The 18053-nt window shown below is 35.2% G+C and overlaps 1 protein-coding gene across 1 annotated transcript; it reads right to left on the minus strand.

Moving 5' to 3' along the window:
- Positions 1-2516: 2516 nt before the first annotated feature.
- LOC108298588 (estrogen-related receptor gamma-like) lies at positions 2517-15284 on the minus strand (the record flags this gene model as incomplete). Its single annotated transcript, XM_017521248.2, has 2 exons — positions 2517-3184; positions 15015-15284. Coding segments are annotated over 2 exons (515 nt in total), but the record flags the coding sequence as incomplete, so codon positions are not given.
- Between the last annotated feature and the right edge of the window lie 2769 nt (positions 15285-18053).

An 18053-nucleotide genomic window follows, 5' to 3' on the forward strand; every position in this document is an offset into this window, starting at 1 on the left:
GTTTAAGATGAGCATTTACCCTAAAGCCCGTGCAGTTCTTTTAAATCTACGTTTTAGTTTTATTTCCTATTTGTGAGATACTTAGTCTTTTGCAATGCTGAGAGTTATTAAACTGAAAACTTAAAAAATTGTATCTCGTTTTTTGAACACATCTCCATCTCATGTTTTCAGTTGGTTGGCTCTGACTTCTGAAGCCCAAGTACTTTAATGTGATACAGTGAAAATAATGTATATATTGTATATATTTTATTTATATATAGTGTAGTTGAATAGTAGCAACTTAAACCCTGCACAAACTTTCTGGAAAATAATCTTTTTAAACACTTACATATATAAATAATCTTATAGAATCAGCACCTTTTTTCCCAGGAGTTGTATTTTCTGTTGTTATTTTTAAAGGGATGTGCCAATTTCTGAACTCCTATCACAGCTATAAATTTCAAGTTATTGACCATCTGAATGAATTGCTAATGATGATTTATCTAGAATCACACTACAGTCACTTCTCTACTGAGAAACCACAATCTACAATATAGTCCCATATAGCTAATGATAGATACACAGTATTCCTAGCACTGGGTTGATGTTTCATCAACCCAAGGTATTTTGTTTAAAGCACACAAAGTAGCAATAGTTTTGGAAACGAATCTGCACCAAAAAGTTTTGCAACAACACAGAGCGAGTTAATAACAACATCTGAGAGATGATTGAGTGAAAGCCATATATACAGCATTTAAAAATTAGACTTATCTATATTCTTGAAATATTCAAAGTTTTATTTCTAAGCTATACATTGGTATTCTATAATAAACCATTAGAGAAATTATTCCTTGTTTTGAAAATATTATGATTTTGATGTGTATCTGTTCATAATGAATACTTGTTTGGAGTTTCAATCTCTTAATTATTATTAGGAAGAACCTTATTATGGTAAGGAATAGAATATACTACTGTAGTCTCCTGAGGAATTGTACATCCAATATTGTCTCTAATTCTACCCTGTGTCTAAAAGCACACACCACAAGAATCCAAACACCACAAGAACAAGACAACAGTCTTTGAATGCAACATAAAATTCAGAAAAGCACAGCAAACATGAAACATTGAAAAGCTGAACTACATTTCTTTTGTTTGTTAGGATTACAATTTTAATTACATCTGTGTACATAGAATAAGACTGTTCACATAGTACAGGGAGCAGCTACTAACACTGGTCCATTGGTATAGCATTTGATGGAGGTTACTGTTTATTGGTTATTCAGCGACTGTAGATTTCGGGGCATCTAATTGATTTCTTCATTAGATTACACCTCTTAACAGTCTGGAACCTGACTGACTTTCATGCTGTGACAATACTGGTTGAAAAGCACATATATTGGCTTAGCTCTTGGTAAAAACTGCAGATTAATTTAAACAAACATTCCTAAATGAATAAACTTATATGGATTAGATTTTAGAATTTGGTCAGGCATTTGCTGTCTTTGATGATTTTTTTTTTTTTTTAATTCTGGCATTTGCCTTATTGCCTCTTAAATGAATACTGGCTCACAGCTCCTTCTGAGACAAGGTCTGTAACTTTGCAAACAGGCAGTATCTCATTCCTAACCACCGTGGCAGCTAGAAATCATATGGCAACTGTACCTCCCAAATAGAGAGGTGCACTCCTGATAATTCTACGGATCTATATCCCATGTGCAGTGTTTATATATGTGACTACTCAGAGTCACTGTAGGTGTAATCTAATCCTTTGTGTCAGTGAACGTTTAGGTAAACTGGAGCTCATGTTAAGAAATTGATGTTTGGGACCAGACTGGCACACAACATAAATTGCATCCGTGATAATATGCACCTTCCCTTCAACTATTGCTTGAGTAAGTTAAATTCCCATATTAATAAATGGCTGAAAAGTGGTAAAGCTGGTACAAAAAAATCTCCATTTGTAAGAAGAAACAAAACATTTTTAAAAATCTTCCTTCAGGATTCATTTGTCCTTCATTATTGTTCATAATTGTTCAAAGCCAGCACAAAATTGCAGTATTCTTATTTCTCTTTAGTATTGCATGAATGAATAAAGCTTAAACTATTCCCTGAAAAAGTTACATAGTAGCTAAACTAACAAATACCTGGAAGACTTGAAAAAACAATTAAGGAATCAAATGGCTGTAACTGATCTAGATGGAAAAGCAATGATAAGAAGCAGCCGATGCAACCTTGCTTAAGTTGTCTAATTAGAGGCTGCTCACATGAAATCTAATACTGCACTCAGTCCATTCGTGTATGTTGCACTGTACTTTTAGGTACGTTGGTTCTCTTTCTTTGATTCCTTAGTCATTGGGGACGGTATGGTTCACAATAAGTTCACTGGCATCCATATTATGGATCTCCATCCTTTGGCAGGGCTGGCTTCCATCTCTCTTCAGTTAGAGACCTCTTTTAAAAGTTCAGCAGCAGAAGGAAGAAAAAGAAAGAATAGAAAGAAGATCAGGAAGAAAGGGGAAAGGAAAGGGAAGGAGGAAATTATTTTTTTACAACTAAAGCTATTTAAAATTTAGAACAAAAGGGGAGGATGAGGAAAGAGGGAAGAGAGTAGGCAAAGAAAAGAAAGAAGGCAGGCAGGTGGATGAAAAGAAAATAAAGGAGAGGGGAACTAGGAATGAAAGAAGCCAAGAAATAATGGAGGGGGAAAGAAGAAAGAGAAAGAACAAAGAGTAAGAGAAATGTGGGAAGAAAGAGAAAAGATGATAGAGGAAAGTAGAAAGAAACTCATCAGGAAGCTACGGAGGAATCTGAAAGCTGCTTCATAGTCTTGCTGCTAAATTATCAGTGCAGTCTGTTGATTTTTGATGTTGTTAACTAAACTCTAAGTTTCTTCGACATCACTCTTGGGTTTATTTTCCCTTTTTCAACGTGCAGGATGGGAAGGCCCAGGGAGCTTTTAGTCAGACCTTGGCCTCCAGCATTTCCAAAAAAAGTTTGTGCATGGGGACTTTGCCTTCTAGTTTGATGTTGTAGAAATGCTGCACGGCCTTGGTAGAGGTCTGCCTCAGGAGTGGCAGTGTCATCAGCATCTTGCCAGCTCGACGAGGGTCTTCCATGTGCTGGCCAGCTTCATAATCCTGTAGCGCCTCATGTAAGACATCCTGAAGTTTTTGAACGGCTTCAACATCTTCTATGTGCATGGAGTCTGTGCAATGAAGCAAAAGATATAAGTCATCATATTAATAACAAACCTATATAGACTAGAGTTAAAATTAGTTATTTTTGAACTTCTAAGTTTGAAACTGATCTTTTCAGAGCCTCACATTTCTACAATCTGTCTCTACATTTCCTTACATAATTTCTAATACTAACTTGGAAGGTGGGAATTATTAGAAAAGATCAGTTATTTAAAATGTGTATTTTTCCTCCTCGGGCTGAACAAGAGAAGGCTTTCTTCTAACATATTATAATCTTGACTATTTTATTCATTGCCTCATCTAGGTATATATTCATTCACTCAACAAACAACCATGGAAGGCCATCTATTAAAAGTATTATTCTTAGTGCTGTGTAGGCGAAGGCTGTTTAAAATTCTGATATTGCTTGCAAAAAGCCAATATTTCCCAAAAAGGAGAAAAAAGTTGATGACTAAGATCCTAAGAACTCCATGTGAATACATGGAATCTAGCGCTCTACAGAAATCACAATAAATTATTTATCCTTTTAAGATATTTAATGTTCTAGTATCAGTTCATTAAAGCATACTGACAGTCTGCTTCCCTGATTAAAAACAAATGGTATCTTCAGATCACTGAGTTCTGAAATATTTTTCACATTTTTAATGGTGAACTTTGCCCTTAAATGACAAATTTGAAAATCTAATTCAATCAAGCAAAGAAAGGGTTAACAAGGTTGCCACAATTATTCTTGTGAGAAATGTGAGATGTGGGGAAAAAATAAAAGTTACAGCTCCAGCTCTAAAGCAGACACTTAATTATATACAAGTTTGAATCATTTAGCACGTTTTATTGATTCTGATGACAGTTTATCTGTTAATTACACATAATGGAGTCTTTGGGGGATTCTTCATGTTTAATAATTCTAGTTCTCTGAAAATGCTGAGCTCTAAGATATATGTAGTTAGCCTAATCTTTCATACAATTCAAACATAGATCACATGAACAAAAAGAGGGAATGTAATTTAAAATCAAGTGGCTAAACATATAATAAGAAACATGGCAAAGTAATTAAAAGATAGATGGATATAACTAGGAACATATCTTAAAAATTTATTTGTATTTTATTTAGTGTTCTTTTTTTTCCTTTACATTGGCATTTCGAATCATGGCACCACATCATTGGTAAACTGACCACTATTAACAATAGGTAGTTTATGACAACCCCTGAAAAAAATTTTGAATAATCTGGAATAAAGTTGCTTATTGCTTAACACTCAATTTCTGCCTGGCAGAGCAAAAAAGAAGGAATTTTTCCAAGTGGGAAATAGTGTTGATAGTGGTGCCCTGGAGCAGGACTCAAGTCACTCCCCAACATACGCCTGGCCTTTCCCTGTGGAGTGTTTCTCCCCAGCTTCTCTCCAGTCTGGTTCCTCTCAGCATGGCAACCTCATCCACCTCCTGTAGTGCTCTTAGTAACAAACATAATTTCTAAAGTTGTCTAAGAGTTGGCAAAGTTAGGGACAGAAAAAACAGTCATAGAGATGATGGCAACATGCTCTGATATTCTTTCTCTCTGTTTTTGCACTGTATTGCTACCTGAAAGAAAAATGGGGGGCATGGGTTAACACTGTGGTGAGTCTTTAGGTAGACAAAAGACTGCAATAAGGATCTTGTGCATAAGGGAACAGAGATGAGTTGGACTTTCCCCACTTATCCGGAGTCTAATGATTAGCTCTCTCCAGGAAAACAGGAATAGATGGAAGGAGAAAATGGGAATTACATGCTGCAGTGAAAAGTCAACCTTGAAATAACTATTTTCCAACTAGACAAAAAAAGAAAAAAAACACCACACCGGAATAAAAGTAAAACATTTACCAGTTATTTAGCACCTTATTTCAGGTGAATGTGGCCTCATTTTACCTCCCCAAACCCTAGAAGACAGGTGGCACTGGTAATACATGTCAGACTCACGTTTAAATTCAGGATTCTTCAAATCAATCATGCTGCTAGAATACAGAACACTAAACATGCATTCCCTTAAAAAATGAGATGAACTGTTCTCTAAACATGTCCCATTCAAACTCCCATCTTCATCAGCCATCTTTATAACATTCCTAATGAAGACATTGACAGGCGTATATTAAGTATGTAGATTCTCCTTGACAACAGGCAAAACTAATTATCGTCTTTTAAAAATTTTCCTAAGTATGTCTCCAGATTCTATCCTGTGGTCCTGTTCTAGTAAGAACAATACCAGATAAACTTCCTTTTCCTACATGGTGTATCTTTAAATGCTTGAAGTCAGCTGCACAGTTACCTTGGCCCTACCCCTAGTCTTGCCTTTCCCACTACTCTTGCCCAGCAGGAGATATATTATAGGATGTCACGGGAAATGAGGCGAGAACAAATAGCAGAGAGATATGCTCACAAACAGCAATTAAGACTTCAAACTATTCTTTAAAGGCTGTGATTTAGCATGGGAGATTTAAAAATGATTTAATCAAATTACTATGATAATTTAACTTCCCATTTGCAGAAAAGATTCTAACTCATTTTAGCTTTACCCATTCTCAGATCTGCTAATACTTTAAATGCAAACTCACTAAATCTGAACTATTTAATTAGACAATGATTCAGCTGGCAGACTGCTGAAGAAAATATTAATCTCCATTAGGGATCCTAGTTCAAGTTCTGGATCTGTGGTTTGAATCTCTGTTTTGTTCTTTTGGTTAAATTTACATGTTGACACCAGGCTCAATAGAACTGGTATTAATGTATGTAATTATTTAGTTTTCATTGTTCATGCTAGTTTCTTTTTAAGTAGGCTTTAAAGTAAATAGTGCTAGTGTTTGTGCTAATGGGAACCAGCTAACCTTAATAGAAATTGTGAGTTTATGAACTAACTAGACGGGATTAGGCTACATATTAGAAACACTGGGCGAGGTCTTAAAAAACTTGGATACTGGCCCCAAGTCTAATAAGTCAGAGACCAGAACTAGGATATCAGCATTGCTAAAAATCTAGGTAGTTCTACTGCCAAGCCAGGATTGAGAACAACTGCATTAGACAATAAGACAAACAAATACTATTCTAAAAGAATCAAGATTTCAAAAGATGACCAGAGTGTATATGACTGAATTTAAACCTGAGACTGACATGTATTACCAGTGCCACCTGTCTTCTAGGGTTTGGGGAGGTAAAATGAGGCCACATTCACCTGAAATAGGTGCTTAATAAGTGATATATGTATTTTTATTCTGATTACATATAGGCAACACATATAATGGTCTATATATTAAGTCTCAACACCTAATAATAAAATAGAACCTTATCATAACATCCAATATTTTACTCTGTGGAAGGGATCCTAAAGAAATGTGTCTAGTTCAGATCTTTACTTTGGAAAGATAGCTAAATACCATCATCCTTACAGCTGCAAATTTAGTAAGGCTTAGGGCCACGGAAAAAGAAAATTTTATTTTTATATCCTCCCTGGAATAAAATACTGCCCTTCTCTATGATAAAAAAATATTAATCACTGAGGGCACAGGCGTAGCTACTCCAAAATACCTAAGTCTTACTGGGAACCTTCTTCAGGACTTTTAGACCATTCTTGGCAATACTTTCTCAATGGTGCCAAATCTCATTTTGAGTATGGAATTGAATATTAGATACAGACACAGTATATTCAGAGTCAAGCCTAGTATATAACATAAACCGTCAGTGTAAACTTTTCTGTGAAACACAGGATTTTGTTTGTAAACTGCCTACATAAAGATGGGTAGTAAGGGAAGGATGAATGGGACTCTCTCCAATCACTGAATGAATGAATGAAACAGAATGTGATGGAAAGAATTGAGAATTGGGAAAAGGTCTATTTCTATGAAATAATTTGTATCTTTGAATTTCCATATGCAATATACATGGCACCTAACAGAGTGGTTCTTCAGATAGCAGTTGGCTGGGTACTGAGGAAGACTGGTTGATTGCCATTGCAAATTGACTCTAAGTTAACATAGATAGTAGAATTTTTTAAATTATACTTCAAGTTCTGGGATACATGTGCAGAACGTGCATGTTTGTTACATAGGCATACGTGTGCCATGGTGGTTTGCTGCACCCATCAACCCGTCATCTACATTAGGTATTTCTCCTAATGCTATCCCTCCCCTAGGACCCCTACCCCCTCTACAGGCCCCAGTGTGTGAATCTTTTTAACCGCTCCAAATGTTCGCATTAAAAAGACAGAGCAACTAGATGGCAAAACTAAAAACTCAGGGACATCTACAGAAAAACTAGGTGACAAGGTATTCCCAAAATATACATACATTCCCTCACACACACACATACACACAGCGCCACAATGATATCTATGTGTCTGCAACCCCAGCTCTACTTATGTAGACAGGTGATGTTGGCCTGGGAAGAAGGGCCAACCCTGGAAGGTACTTCAAGTGTGCAGGCTGTAATCTGATTCTAGGCTTCAGTCAGTAAATATTTAAAATGAACATGGAACATTTTGTCACACCAAGTAGAAAGGATATTATCTCCAACTACTAGGTTATTAAAAAATATTTCAGAAACCAACCCGAAGAGGTTCCCACTGACAAAAATGGGACAATTTGAGTTTCCAAAAGGATTATAATTGCAATTGATTGAAATCCATTAAACGTGTTTGAATACATGTGTTTATAATAGTTTTTTTTTTAAATAGGACACCAATTATTCACTGAGAAAGCTAGTAAAGAGAAATAATGAAGCATTTATACTACTTTTCCTAAACAAATTGTATCACTGACAGCCAAATAAGAGATAAGAGAAAGCATTATTTTATACATATCCCACCTGCTGAATGAAAAGAGGAAAAAAAAAGACAAAATTACAAATCACTATTTTTCAACCCCCAGTGATTGATTAATTTAGGTGATGAATGCCAACAGTTGCTAACATCACAAAAAAGAGACAAAGTGAAACAAGATGGATCTCGTGGTGAACAACACATCACTTACAGGTGCCATAGGCCTAGAACCTGAGTCTGATTAAGTCTGCAGATCCAGCTGCTATTTTGCACAAAATGCAAAGGGCAGAAAAAACATGATGAACTTCTCCAAGACTATGCAATCTTCAAAATCCAGACAGTGAAAAACCTTGTAGGTCAAACGCCCTGGCATCTTCAACTAATAAATTGTAAGAAAAATAAAATGAAGGAGGAACTTTGGAGAATAGACTTAAAAATGCATCCATAATTTTTTATGAGTAAATGAGCAAGACTAAAGTGTAGTAACTAAGTATACACATTTATTTAAAAAACTATAGTAAAAGGAAGTGATGACTATAAAACTCAGGGTAAGGTAGTGATTAGTTTTGTGGGAAGGGAAGAGGCTGAGATAGGAACAAGACACCTGAAGGGCTTTCTGGGGTTATGTTGCAAGTTTTATTCTTGATCTTGCCCATATACTCATTGTGGTGGGCTGAAAAATGGCCATGAAGATGATATTCAGGTCCTAATCTCTAGTACTTGTGAATGTCACCTGCTATGGCAAAATGAACTTTGTAGATGTGATTAAGTTAAGGATCTTGGTAGGGGAGATTATTCAGGTGGGCCCTCAATGAAAACAAAAGTGTCCTTGGAAGCAAAGGAAGAAGGTGGCAATGTCACCACTGAGGTAAAATGCTACACTCCTGGCTTTAAAGATGGAGGAAGGTGCCCTGAGCCAAGGACTTCTGCCCTTGGAGCTGGAAAAGGCCTGGAAACAGATGTTTCCCAAGAGTCTCCAGAGGGAGCAAAACCCTGTCCATGCATTGTCTTATGCCTAGCAAAACTGATTGACTTTTGACATCTAGAACTGTAGGAATATATATGTGTCATTTAAATCCATCAAGTTATGGTCATTTGTTAATGCAGCATAAGAAACTCATACAGTCATTAAGGTCTATATTTTTGTGTAATTTTTTGTGTGTTTTCTTTTGCATTAAAATGCTGAGATAGATAAAAAGAAAGAAATTTCGGATGGAATGGTCTCTTCTAGAAAGTAACGAATCAAGCAGAATTCTGTGGAGGCTGTAGAAACAGGTAGCAGAAATATCAAGGAAGCTTTTCAGATATCGAGTAGGAAGCTGAATAAAAAAATGTCTAGGTTTGTTCCAACCTAGAAATCTTATGATTTTAATATTGAAAACAGTAATACTAATTCTGATTTTTCTGCTTCACCATGGTGACAATAATAGAACTTTCAATTTCACGGCTCTCCATTAAGATACCTTGAGGTTTTTTTTTTTTTTTTTTTTTCCTCCTTTCCTGCTGTGACTATAAAGCTAGCTTTCTTTAACATTTACATCAGCCACACAAATCACTGTGACTGTATTTATATAAAATGTTGAACCACAGAAAACCTCCATGGTCATGGTTGTGGTTTCTTTCCTTCAGGCTTTCCTTACAAATCCCAAATTACTGTTAATTTTGTTATGTTTACTTTGCAAAATGGGATTTACCCAAGAGGTCTTTTCTATTTTCCTATAATTACTCAAAGCCCTCTCTCTCTCTCTCTCTCTCTCTCTCTCTCTCTCTCACCACCCCCACCCCGCCCAAATCTTTTCTCTCTTTCCAAACACTTTTCCAGGGGCTTTCTAACTCATTTTGCTAAAAGTCATAAAGACAATTACATTGTATTGGGTAATGAATGTTGATATCCATTTGGGTGGTGAATAGTTCAACATTCTACAAGATCATAGATGATCTGCACCATGCTAATGACCTTTTGTAACAGAGAGTTCATTATATTAAAATATATAGATGAGAATAATGTTATGCTATAATCATTCCCTGGAAATAAGCAACTGCAGAGTATTTTATGTGCTTATTGCCCAGGAAATAAACACATATTACCCAAGTATTTACCCAGGTAAATATTGGAAGGATGAAGCTATTTGCATCAAATATTTCCTATACCATGCCAAGATGGAGTGACCATTGAACATGAAACATTTAAGAGCCAACTTTTATTTTTTTTACCTAAAAATTACAATACTGTAATATGTTTAAAATTTAAGGGCTGTATTAAATTTTTTAAAGCTCACTTCCAAAATATATTATTCTAAATAAAATAACCCAATGAAGGCAAACTTGAGTAAAAATTAAAGAAAAGTAAAGTAGGAGATGGAAGGTTGTAATTTTCTTATTTACCTAACACTATTACTTATGGTTTGTTCTGGGTAAAAATTAGGAACAAAGTTCTACCCACCACACAAAGCTTACATATATTCATTTCTCATAGAATGTTACAATTTCTTGATAAACATTTCATGTCCAATTCTGTTGTCACTTTTCTGGGTAGTTTTATAGTCTTCTAATGCCAAGAAGTTGGCAAGATAGAGGAAGTGGGCAGGAAATTCTCAATCAAATTGAAAATACTAATTTAGGCTCCCAGATATGAAATTGTAATGGGTAAAATCTTCTGCATTAATCCTTTTAAAAACATGTATATAATTATTTGTGGAATAGAAATAGCTTATTGATAGCAAAGGACAGAAGGTCCCACCTTCTGCCTCATAATAGCCACGCATGATTATCAGCTTTCTTCACATACCTGTAAATATATATTGGACATGTCTACTGCACAGGTATGTTGTGGGAATCAAATAAGAGAGTCCCTAGAAGAAGCTTTAAAAAGGAAATATCTACAGAAAGATTCTGAAAAAGGATACTCCTTTGACTAGCAGCTAAAACTATCTCCAGAACATCAAATCAACAAATTGTCAAAATTTTGTAAAACTGGCTAAGGCCCAGTTTTACTTTACATACACACACACACAACACACACACACACATATGCATGTATATATACATGTATCAAACCAAACTGGCCACCTTTACTTAAAAGTAATCTAAAATGTTTAGGCCATTTAAGGGATATTAGACATTATTTAATTCACCTGCCTTATTTTACAGATGAGAAAACAGTTATGCACATATTTAGGCCTCCTTCCCAAAGGAGGTGAAATTTGGAATTAGAGACTAGAAAACATTCCTCTTTTTAGGCACAAAGCATATATATGCATAAATGTGTGTACACATATGTATATGTGTGTGTATATATATGTCCTAAACAGATGATATTACTATTTCATTGGGTGGTTATTACGAAAACAATATCAAAAAAGGCTTCCCTCATAGTGATGATAAAAACACACTAAGCCAAACCTATATTGAGGGTCCAAATATCCTAATTAAATATGGTGCCCATTCCAGTATCCTACAGCAATCATAAACTTTCTATACCTTGGAATTAATTATACAACTCTGCATACATAACCATTTGTCCTTAAGAACAGAATGCTGTCATGAAGTTATTATTTTAAATTGATAACCAAATCATTACTTGTAGCATAATATCAATAGGTGCTATTATTCTGGAAACAATGTGTAGAAGTAATAAAACTCGAAACATGTTTATTCTTGAATGGATTGGGCTCACCTGGCTTCAGGCTGGGATAGGGCAGGGGTGACAAAGGCTGGGATATGAGTGGCTACTTTAGGGATTGAAGGTCTTATGACTTGAGCAACAGAGAATGGTCAGACTAAAGTGATTCATTAGCTTTAACTGCTTTTAATCTCACAGTATATAATTCCAAACAAATTCTTAACATAAGAATCAAGAGATCCAATCAAGAGAAATAAATCCCATTATATAATCTTACCTAGGTGCTTATAGAAATATTTTACTATATTTTCTAATACAGAGATTAATTATAGAATCATAGAATTCCAGAATTGGAAATAATTTGAAATTAGTCAAACCTCTTGTTATATGCATGAAAAAACTGGATCCTAAGAATTACAATATTGTGACATAGAGTTTTCCATCCCACAGAGATATATCAGGGATGCAATAATTACCCAAGAGCTTGTTAATACTCAAAAATAAGAGAATACATGGCTTAAATGAGCCTGTAAGTTTCTTATCGTCAAAAGTAATTGGAACTATTATTTAGGGTTTTCAAAGATTTGAGCATGAAAACTGCAGAATTATAATAGTTCATGACATATTGTTTCATTCATATACATGAGAGTTTCCAGTGATGTTCTGGTGTTACAAGTATTCCTGAATTCACTTATGACAGAAACAAAGCTACAAAAAATATGACAGCCATTATCAGGAAGCCAAATGCCTTTTTTCCAAGCATAAGCACAACATTTATAATTATTGAATAAAGACAGATGTTTAAAATAAGGTAAAATTAAGATAAAGGAGACAATGGTTATTATCATCTACATCCATGCAGGAAAAGCTAGGATATCTACCTAAATTACACTGAAATAGATCTTCTTTTTTGCATGAAAAGTTACTTAATCTGGAGCTCCTAAACACACACACACACACACACACACACACACACACAGAAATCACAAAAAATCAAGCCATTTAGGGTGTCTAGAGTATTACGATATTTTTATACTGCTATGTATATGGGCAGTTTAAGAAAACCACATTGGATCTAAGCAAGTTCAAATCTACATTCAATATTGGATCTACAACTTTATTGCTGTGCTCCAAATAACAGAAACGGAATAAATAACATAGTAGTAGTATCAAAGAAAATTACTTTCTGAGTTGTTTGCCCCATACTAAAATGATGGGGCTTGCAGGTTAGATGAGCAAAGAAAAGGCCATAATTACATAACACAGTAGAAGTGGCACAATTTAGAAATTAAAATAGTACTTAGAGCACGTAATCAGTTATTCTTTAGTATGAACTCTGATTCAATTGATTTTTCTTGGTATTGAGGGGCTAAATGAATGATGGAATCACCTGTAAGAACATTTTGGGACAGACTTTTTTTTAAAAAAAGCTATGCTACTCAACTACCGTGATAAGAGAAAAACGGAGAGCTTGTTGACTATTTCTGACTTCAGACGTGAAAAGTAAATAAACTGGTTGTTTAACGGTTTTCTAATCATCAGTCACTGCTGTGAGTTAGTCACTTCCTCTCCCAGAAGCAGAATATGTGGATTAGGACATTTATCTTTCAGAAATATTAATGTTTATACTTCTAAGCAACAGAGACAGAAATGCTGCTACTAATTAATTTATGTACTCTAAATTATAATACTTAGTCATAAAGTATACTTCCAACATCTAAAATCATATGATTTTAGCAATTTTGTTGATAAAGTTTTAGCATTGCTCAGCATTCATGGTTAGTTAATAATTTTAAAAAGCGATTTGAAACATTAAAGATATAACACAGGCTTAGTACATTTTAAAAACAATTAACCAAGTAAATGTTTTAAATTAGAATTGTTTCAAGATTGCCAAGAAAAAATTCTTCCCAAAACCACTGTTATAAAATATTTCATCTAATTATGAGAGATGCCATAAAGTGAAGTCCAAACAAACTAATAAATCCTCAGAAAATTTCTCACTTTGATCTTCTGGAGAGGGAGGGCAGGGGTTTCTTCAGGGTTTATAATAACAATGTCATTTGTCATAGGGAATCATATTTTATAATTTCACGGGAGAGTAGGAGAAGAGGGGTGCATGGTATGAGGAAGAGGGTTATATTCACAATTAGAACTGTGAAATGCTAAACTCTATTATGAAGACAAATAGGAAAGTACAACTTCATTGTTGAAAACAATTTCTCTCCTATCAGTCCAAGGATTCGTGCATCAATATTGTAGATGAACTGTTAATTACAAAATCAATTAAAAATTATTTCTAAAAACAGTCACGCGTCCCTGGCTCTCATGGGGGCAATTTGGGCAGAAGGTCTCATCTCACTAGGACCGCGCCAAATCACAAAGTCGTCATCCACAAGTAAGCAAAAGCAATCTGGTTTTTCATTTTTCAGCGCGGCTGAGCCCAGCCTGAGATTGATCGTCACATATGGCCCCAGAAAACAAACTGTCAATACCTTGAATGCTGCAGAATTTGAACAAATAGCCGTCCGCCCATTCAAGCCACTCATTGCATCCCATTTAACAGATTTTATTGACAGTTTCCTTCTTGTAATTAAAGGGAAAACTACTGGCCGGCAACCAAGATAAAGTTCAAAGATAGGGTCAAAACAAAAGCAGATGGAGGGGCACGGTGTGACTGTCAATGGTACCTAGCATCAGAGCATGTTATTGACACACAGGTATCTAATGATCGGCACATCATTAAGGAGGGATCTATCCTGAACTTTATGCAAATGCTAAAAGAGACTTAAGACCATAATAAAGCATTAAGAGAGGCACAAAGGGAAAAACAACAAAGCACCAACGATTTTTACTTATCAGAGGTTGCTCTCTATTTTAGCACCTTTCAGTTCAAATGTACGGAACAGTTTTTCCCGTAATTCTTAACCCTTACTGCATAGGCAGAATTTGACTTCGACTTCTAAAGAACTCTGGAATGTAAGAAAATAGTAATCTTTGATAACCCAAACTCAAAGCAACATGAAATATATTTTCCCAATTGCATAATTTGCGTTTTTGAGGGAAAAATGGTTTGTGTGTATCAATTCCCTTGTTTTAACTTAGGTGTAAAAGACAATGGAGCTAATTTTGTCCCGGGAGTGTCCACTTATGCTATTCCTACAGAAGCTTTTGCTTTGCTATGATTCAAATTAGTAGATGCATTAGTTGATAAAAGTTTCAAAGCATTCAATAAGCAAGTCAAATGAAACTAATTCAAGTATATTTTTCCTATTTCTAACTTCCCACTAGAAAGTGATACTGGTTATAATTTTTATAATTTTGCTGACTCATACAAAATTTACAGACTAGGTCTAGCAAATCCCTAAAGAAGGTAAGGAGAGGGATAAAACTGACATATAATAAAATATAACAATGACCATGTCGATATGCCAACCTGAATTAGCAAGAGCTATAGCTTTGAGGGTGACAAATTCTTCTTTCTCCAGCTTCATGCTCTTGTATTTCTTTACCAGCTGCAGGATAGCATTATTTAGATCAAGAAGGCCTGCTAATTTGGACTGGTCTTCGTCCATTATATAATCGTCTGCATAGACAAGTTCATCCTCAAAGGAAAGAGATCGGTATACGACACCAAGGATCAAAATTTCCATCCAAGCACTCTGCAGAAGGCTCATCTGGTCCGCCAGGGACAGCGTGGAGAAGCCTGCATGGAAAAATGGGCAGATCAAGTTACTTTAAAGCCATAATTTCATAATGCAACATTAGTTTCATATGGTAGCCGGCTTCTGCATCACTGCTCAAAATTATGCTGAGCTTTGATTAGAAGCTCTTAAAATTTTCCCTGAATCACTCTGCAAACAGCAAAATGAAAGTCACAAACCAGCTTTTTCAATTTGTGAGTATTTTCTATAAGCTTTATAGACACAGCTTAGGGGAATATAATAGAAATGTAGTTTTCTTTCATTTGAGAAGAAAATACCATGAAATTTTTATACTTGATTTCTGGTGCAAGTCATCTATCTCATCTCTAAAAACTACTATTGATAAACAGAATGAAAGTTAAAAAAAAAAAGCTAAAAAACAAAGGTAAACAAACAATTTAGGCCACAGAGCTCAGCACACCATGGAAACATTTCTATATGATATTAATAGTTACAAACACAATGGATAATGAGTTACAACTAGGGAAGCTTTCTTGATTGGCTATTTCCCCCCACTGATATTTAATATGAATTTCCTTTAAAATTAGTGATAATTGGCATAAAAGAAAGTGGAATACTTAGCAGCCTGGCCTCCTCACCAAATAGAAAAGCCCCATTCACTATTGTTATTAAGATCCAGATATTTAAAAAATTAAATATAAATGTAGCAGGGTTTGGTGCCAAGGAGTCAGATTCTGAATGTAAATATTGGCTCCAATTAGCTACTGGCTCTTTCACCCTAAGCAAGACAAATTAACTTGTATCTTAAATTTTGTATTTGGGAAATATAAAATATCACCTACCTAAACATTAAGTTTAACATGCAATTAATTAAGTGCTGTATTATTAATATGTTATTTTTATCTGACTTATCTAGCTGATCAATTCTTTTCTGCAAATCTGGGATGCATTCACACATGCACATTTAAAGTCCTTTCTGAGCTGGAGAAAACATATGCAAAAAAATTAAAACAAAAATGTTCAATAGAGAAAGATGAAGCAGTGCAATTGAGGCTACTTGGGAGTGAAGATGTATATTTATATGTCAGAGAGACTAGATCTGTATTCTAAAGTGAAGATACTTGATGATCAGATGCTTTTCCCAAGTCCTAAAAAGCAAATGCTACTTAAAACTTCACTTTTATTTCCAAGTATATACCTAAGACTTCTAACGGTAACCCCCCACCCCATGGTTTCTGAGGAGAGTGTTGCCATCATTTAAGGTCCTGCCACCAGTAATTCTACAGGAAAGGAGGATCATTTTTAATAATGCAATTTAAGACATCTATTTTTGCTCCCTTTCTAGACATTATTTCCCACATCATAAATACCCACTGATGCCCAGCCTTTTTAGGCTGCTGCTGATGGTCACTGTTGCTGTCCTTTTCATTCATATCAAATTGTGCATATCCCATATGATACTAGAAACTGCAGCACGGTAAAGAAAAGGAAATGATTTCCTGACCTATTGGTGAAAACTAGTGGTTTGCCATTTGGTACCATTAATTATAAGCGCTTAATAAAATCATCAGACGGGACGAGTCAAGCTTTTCTTAAGGGAGTCTTTAGGGCATATTTAAAAAATGCATTTCTTTCATTGTTTATTAAGGTGCTTACACATTATGTGACAGGATTTCTTTTGGACTGGCTGTGTAAGTCTTTTTTCTTATTCTGTTTTTGTCATTGCATTTGGGGTTAAATTAATAAATATCCTTTTAGAGATATAATAGAGGATAACATTTTAAACAGTGATTCAACAGAGAAAGTATTTAACCTGAATAGGTTTGGCTGCAGGTGATTTTAATTTTAACAATGTTATATTCACAATAAACAGAAAACCACACTGCTCTTTTTTCTATCCCCTTCCAAGGAAAAAAGGTGAAATGTAAATCCAAATATCTACCTCAAGAAAACATACTAAGTAGGAATTTCTTGTGTAAATTAAAAGATCAAAAAATCATCTAGAAAGTTATGAGCAAAAAAGGAATGCATCTTTTCAATTGGCCGGAGTTTTCTTGTTCCTTTTCATGCTCCCAAGCCGCAGTTTTTCTGCAGCAGCAGATGGACAGAGCGTGTAGCCTGCAGCACCTTCCTGTGACAGCCCTATTCTCCCTCCCAGACACTGCTGTTAGTAAATAGATTTACACATTCTCCAATCTCCACACATCTTTCTGCCGAATAATTAAAAGCAGGATGATTAGTTTATTGAGTGGAAGGAGGAACTTTTTTATTGAGGTCCATCCACGATTTTATCAGGGCCAGCACTTTTACGGTTGTCAGGGGGGTGCAGGCATCCAATTTTTCTTATCTGCCTGATTAATACAAACGCTGTTTCAGGACGCATTAATTAACAGATACAAATCTACGTTCTCATGGAAGGATCAATACGGAGAAGAAAAGAGGCATCAATGTGAATTTAGTGCTGATGATGGAGAAGGCACGCTATCGACATTTACGTGCACGGAAACTTTAAAGTTGCACCAGGCCCCCTTTGTCCCTGTGATTTACAAATTAACAATGTTCCAGCCATAACAACATTTCACACATTGCTTTGGGGTTTAATTAAGCAAAAAAATAAAATTTCATTTTTAAAGTTGATCCTGCAATTTGTTCTATATTGATGGGAGGGTGTGTGTGTGTGTGTGTGTGTGTGTGTGTGTGTGTGTGTGTGTGTGAGTGTGTGTGTGTGTGTGTGTTTATCCCTCCTGTATAACTTTTTTCTTTTGCTTTTCTATGAAATAAAGAGAAATAAGGAAAAAAGGTGAAGAAAA

This window comes from Cebus imitator, unplaced genomic scaffold (assembly GCF_001604975.1).
Source record: "Cebus imitator isolate Cc_AM_T3 unplaced genomic scaffold, Cebus_imitator-1.0 Scaffold1005, whole genome shotgun sequence".
Taxonomy (NCBI): Eukaryota; Metazoa; Chordata; class Mammalia; order Primates; family Cebidae; genus Cebus; species Cebus imitator.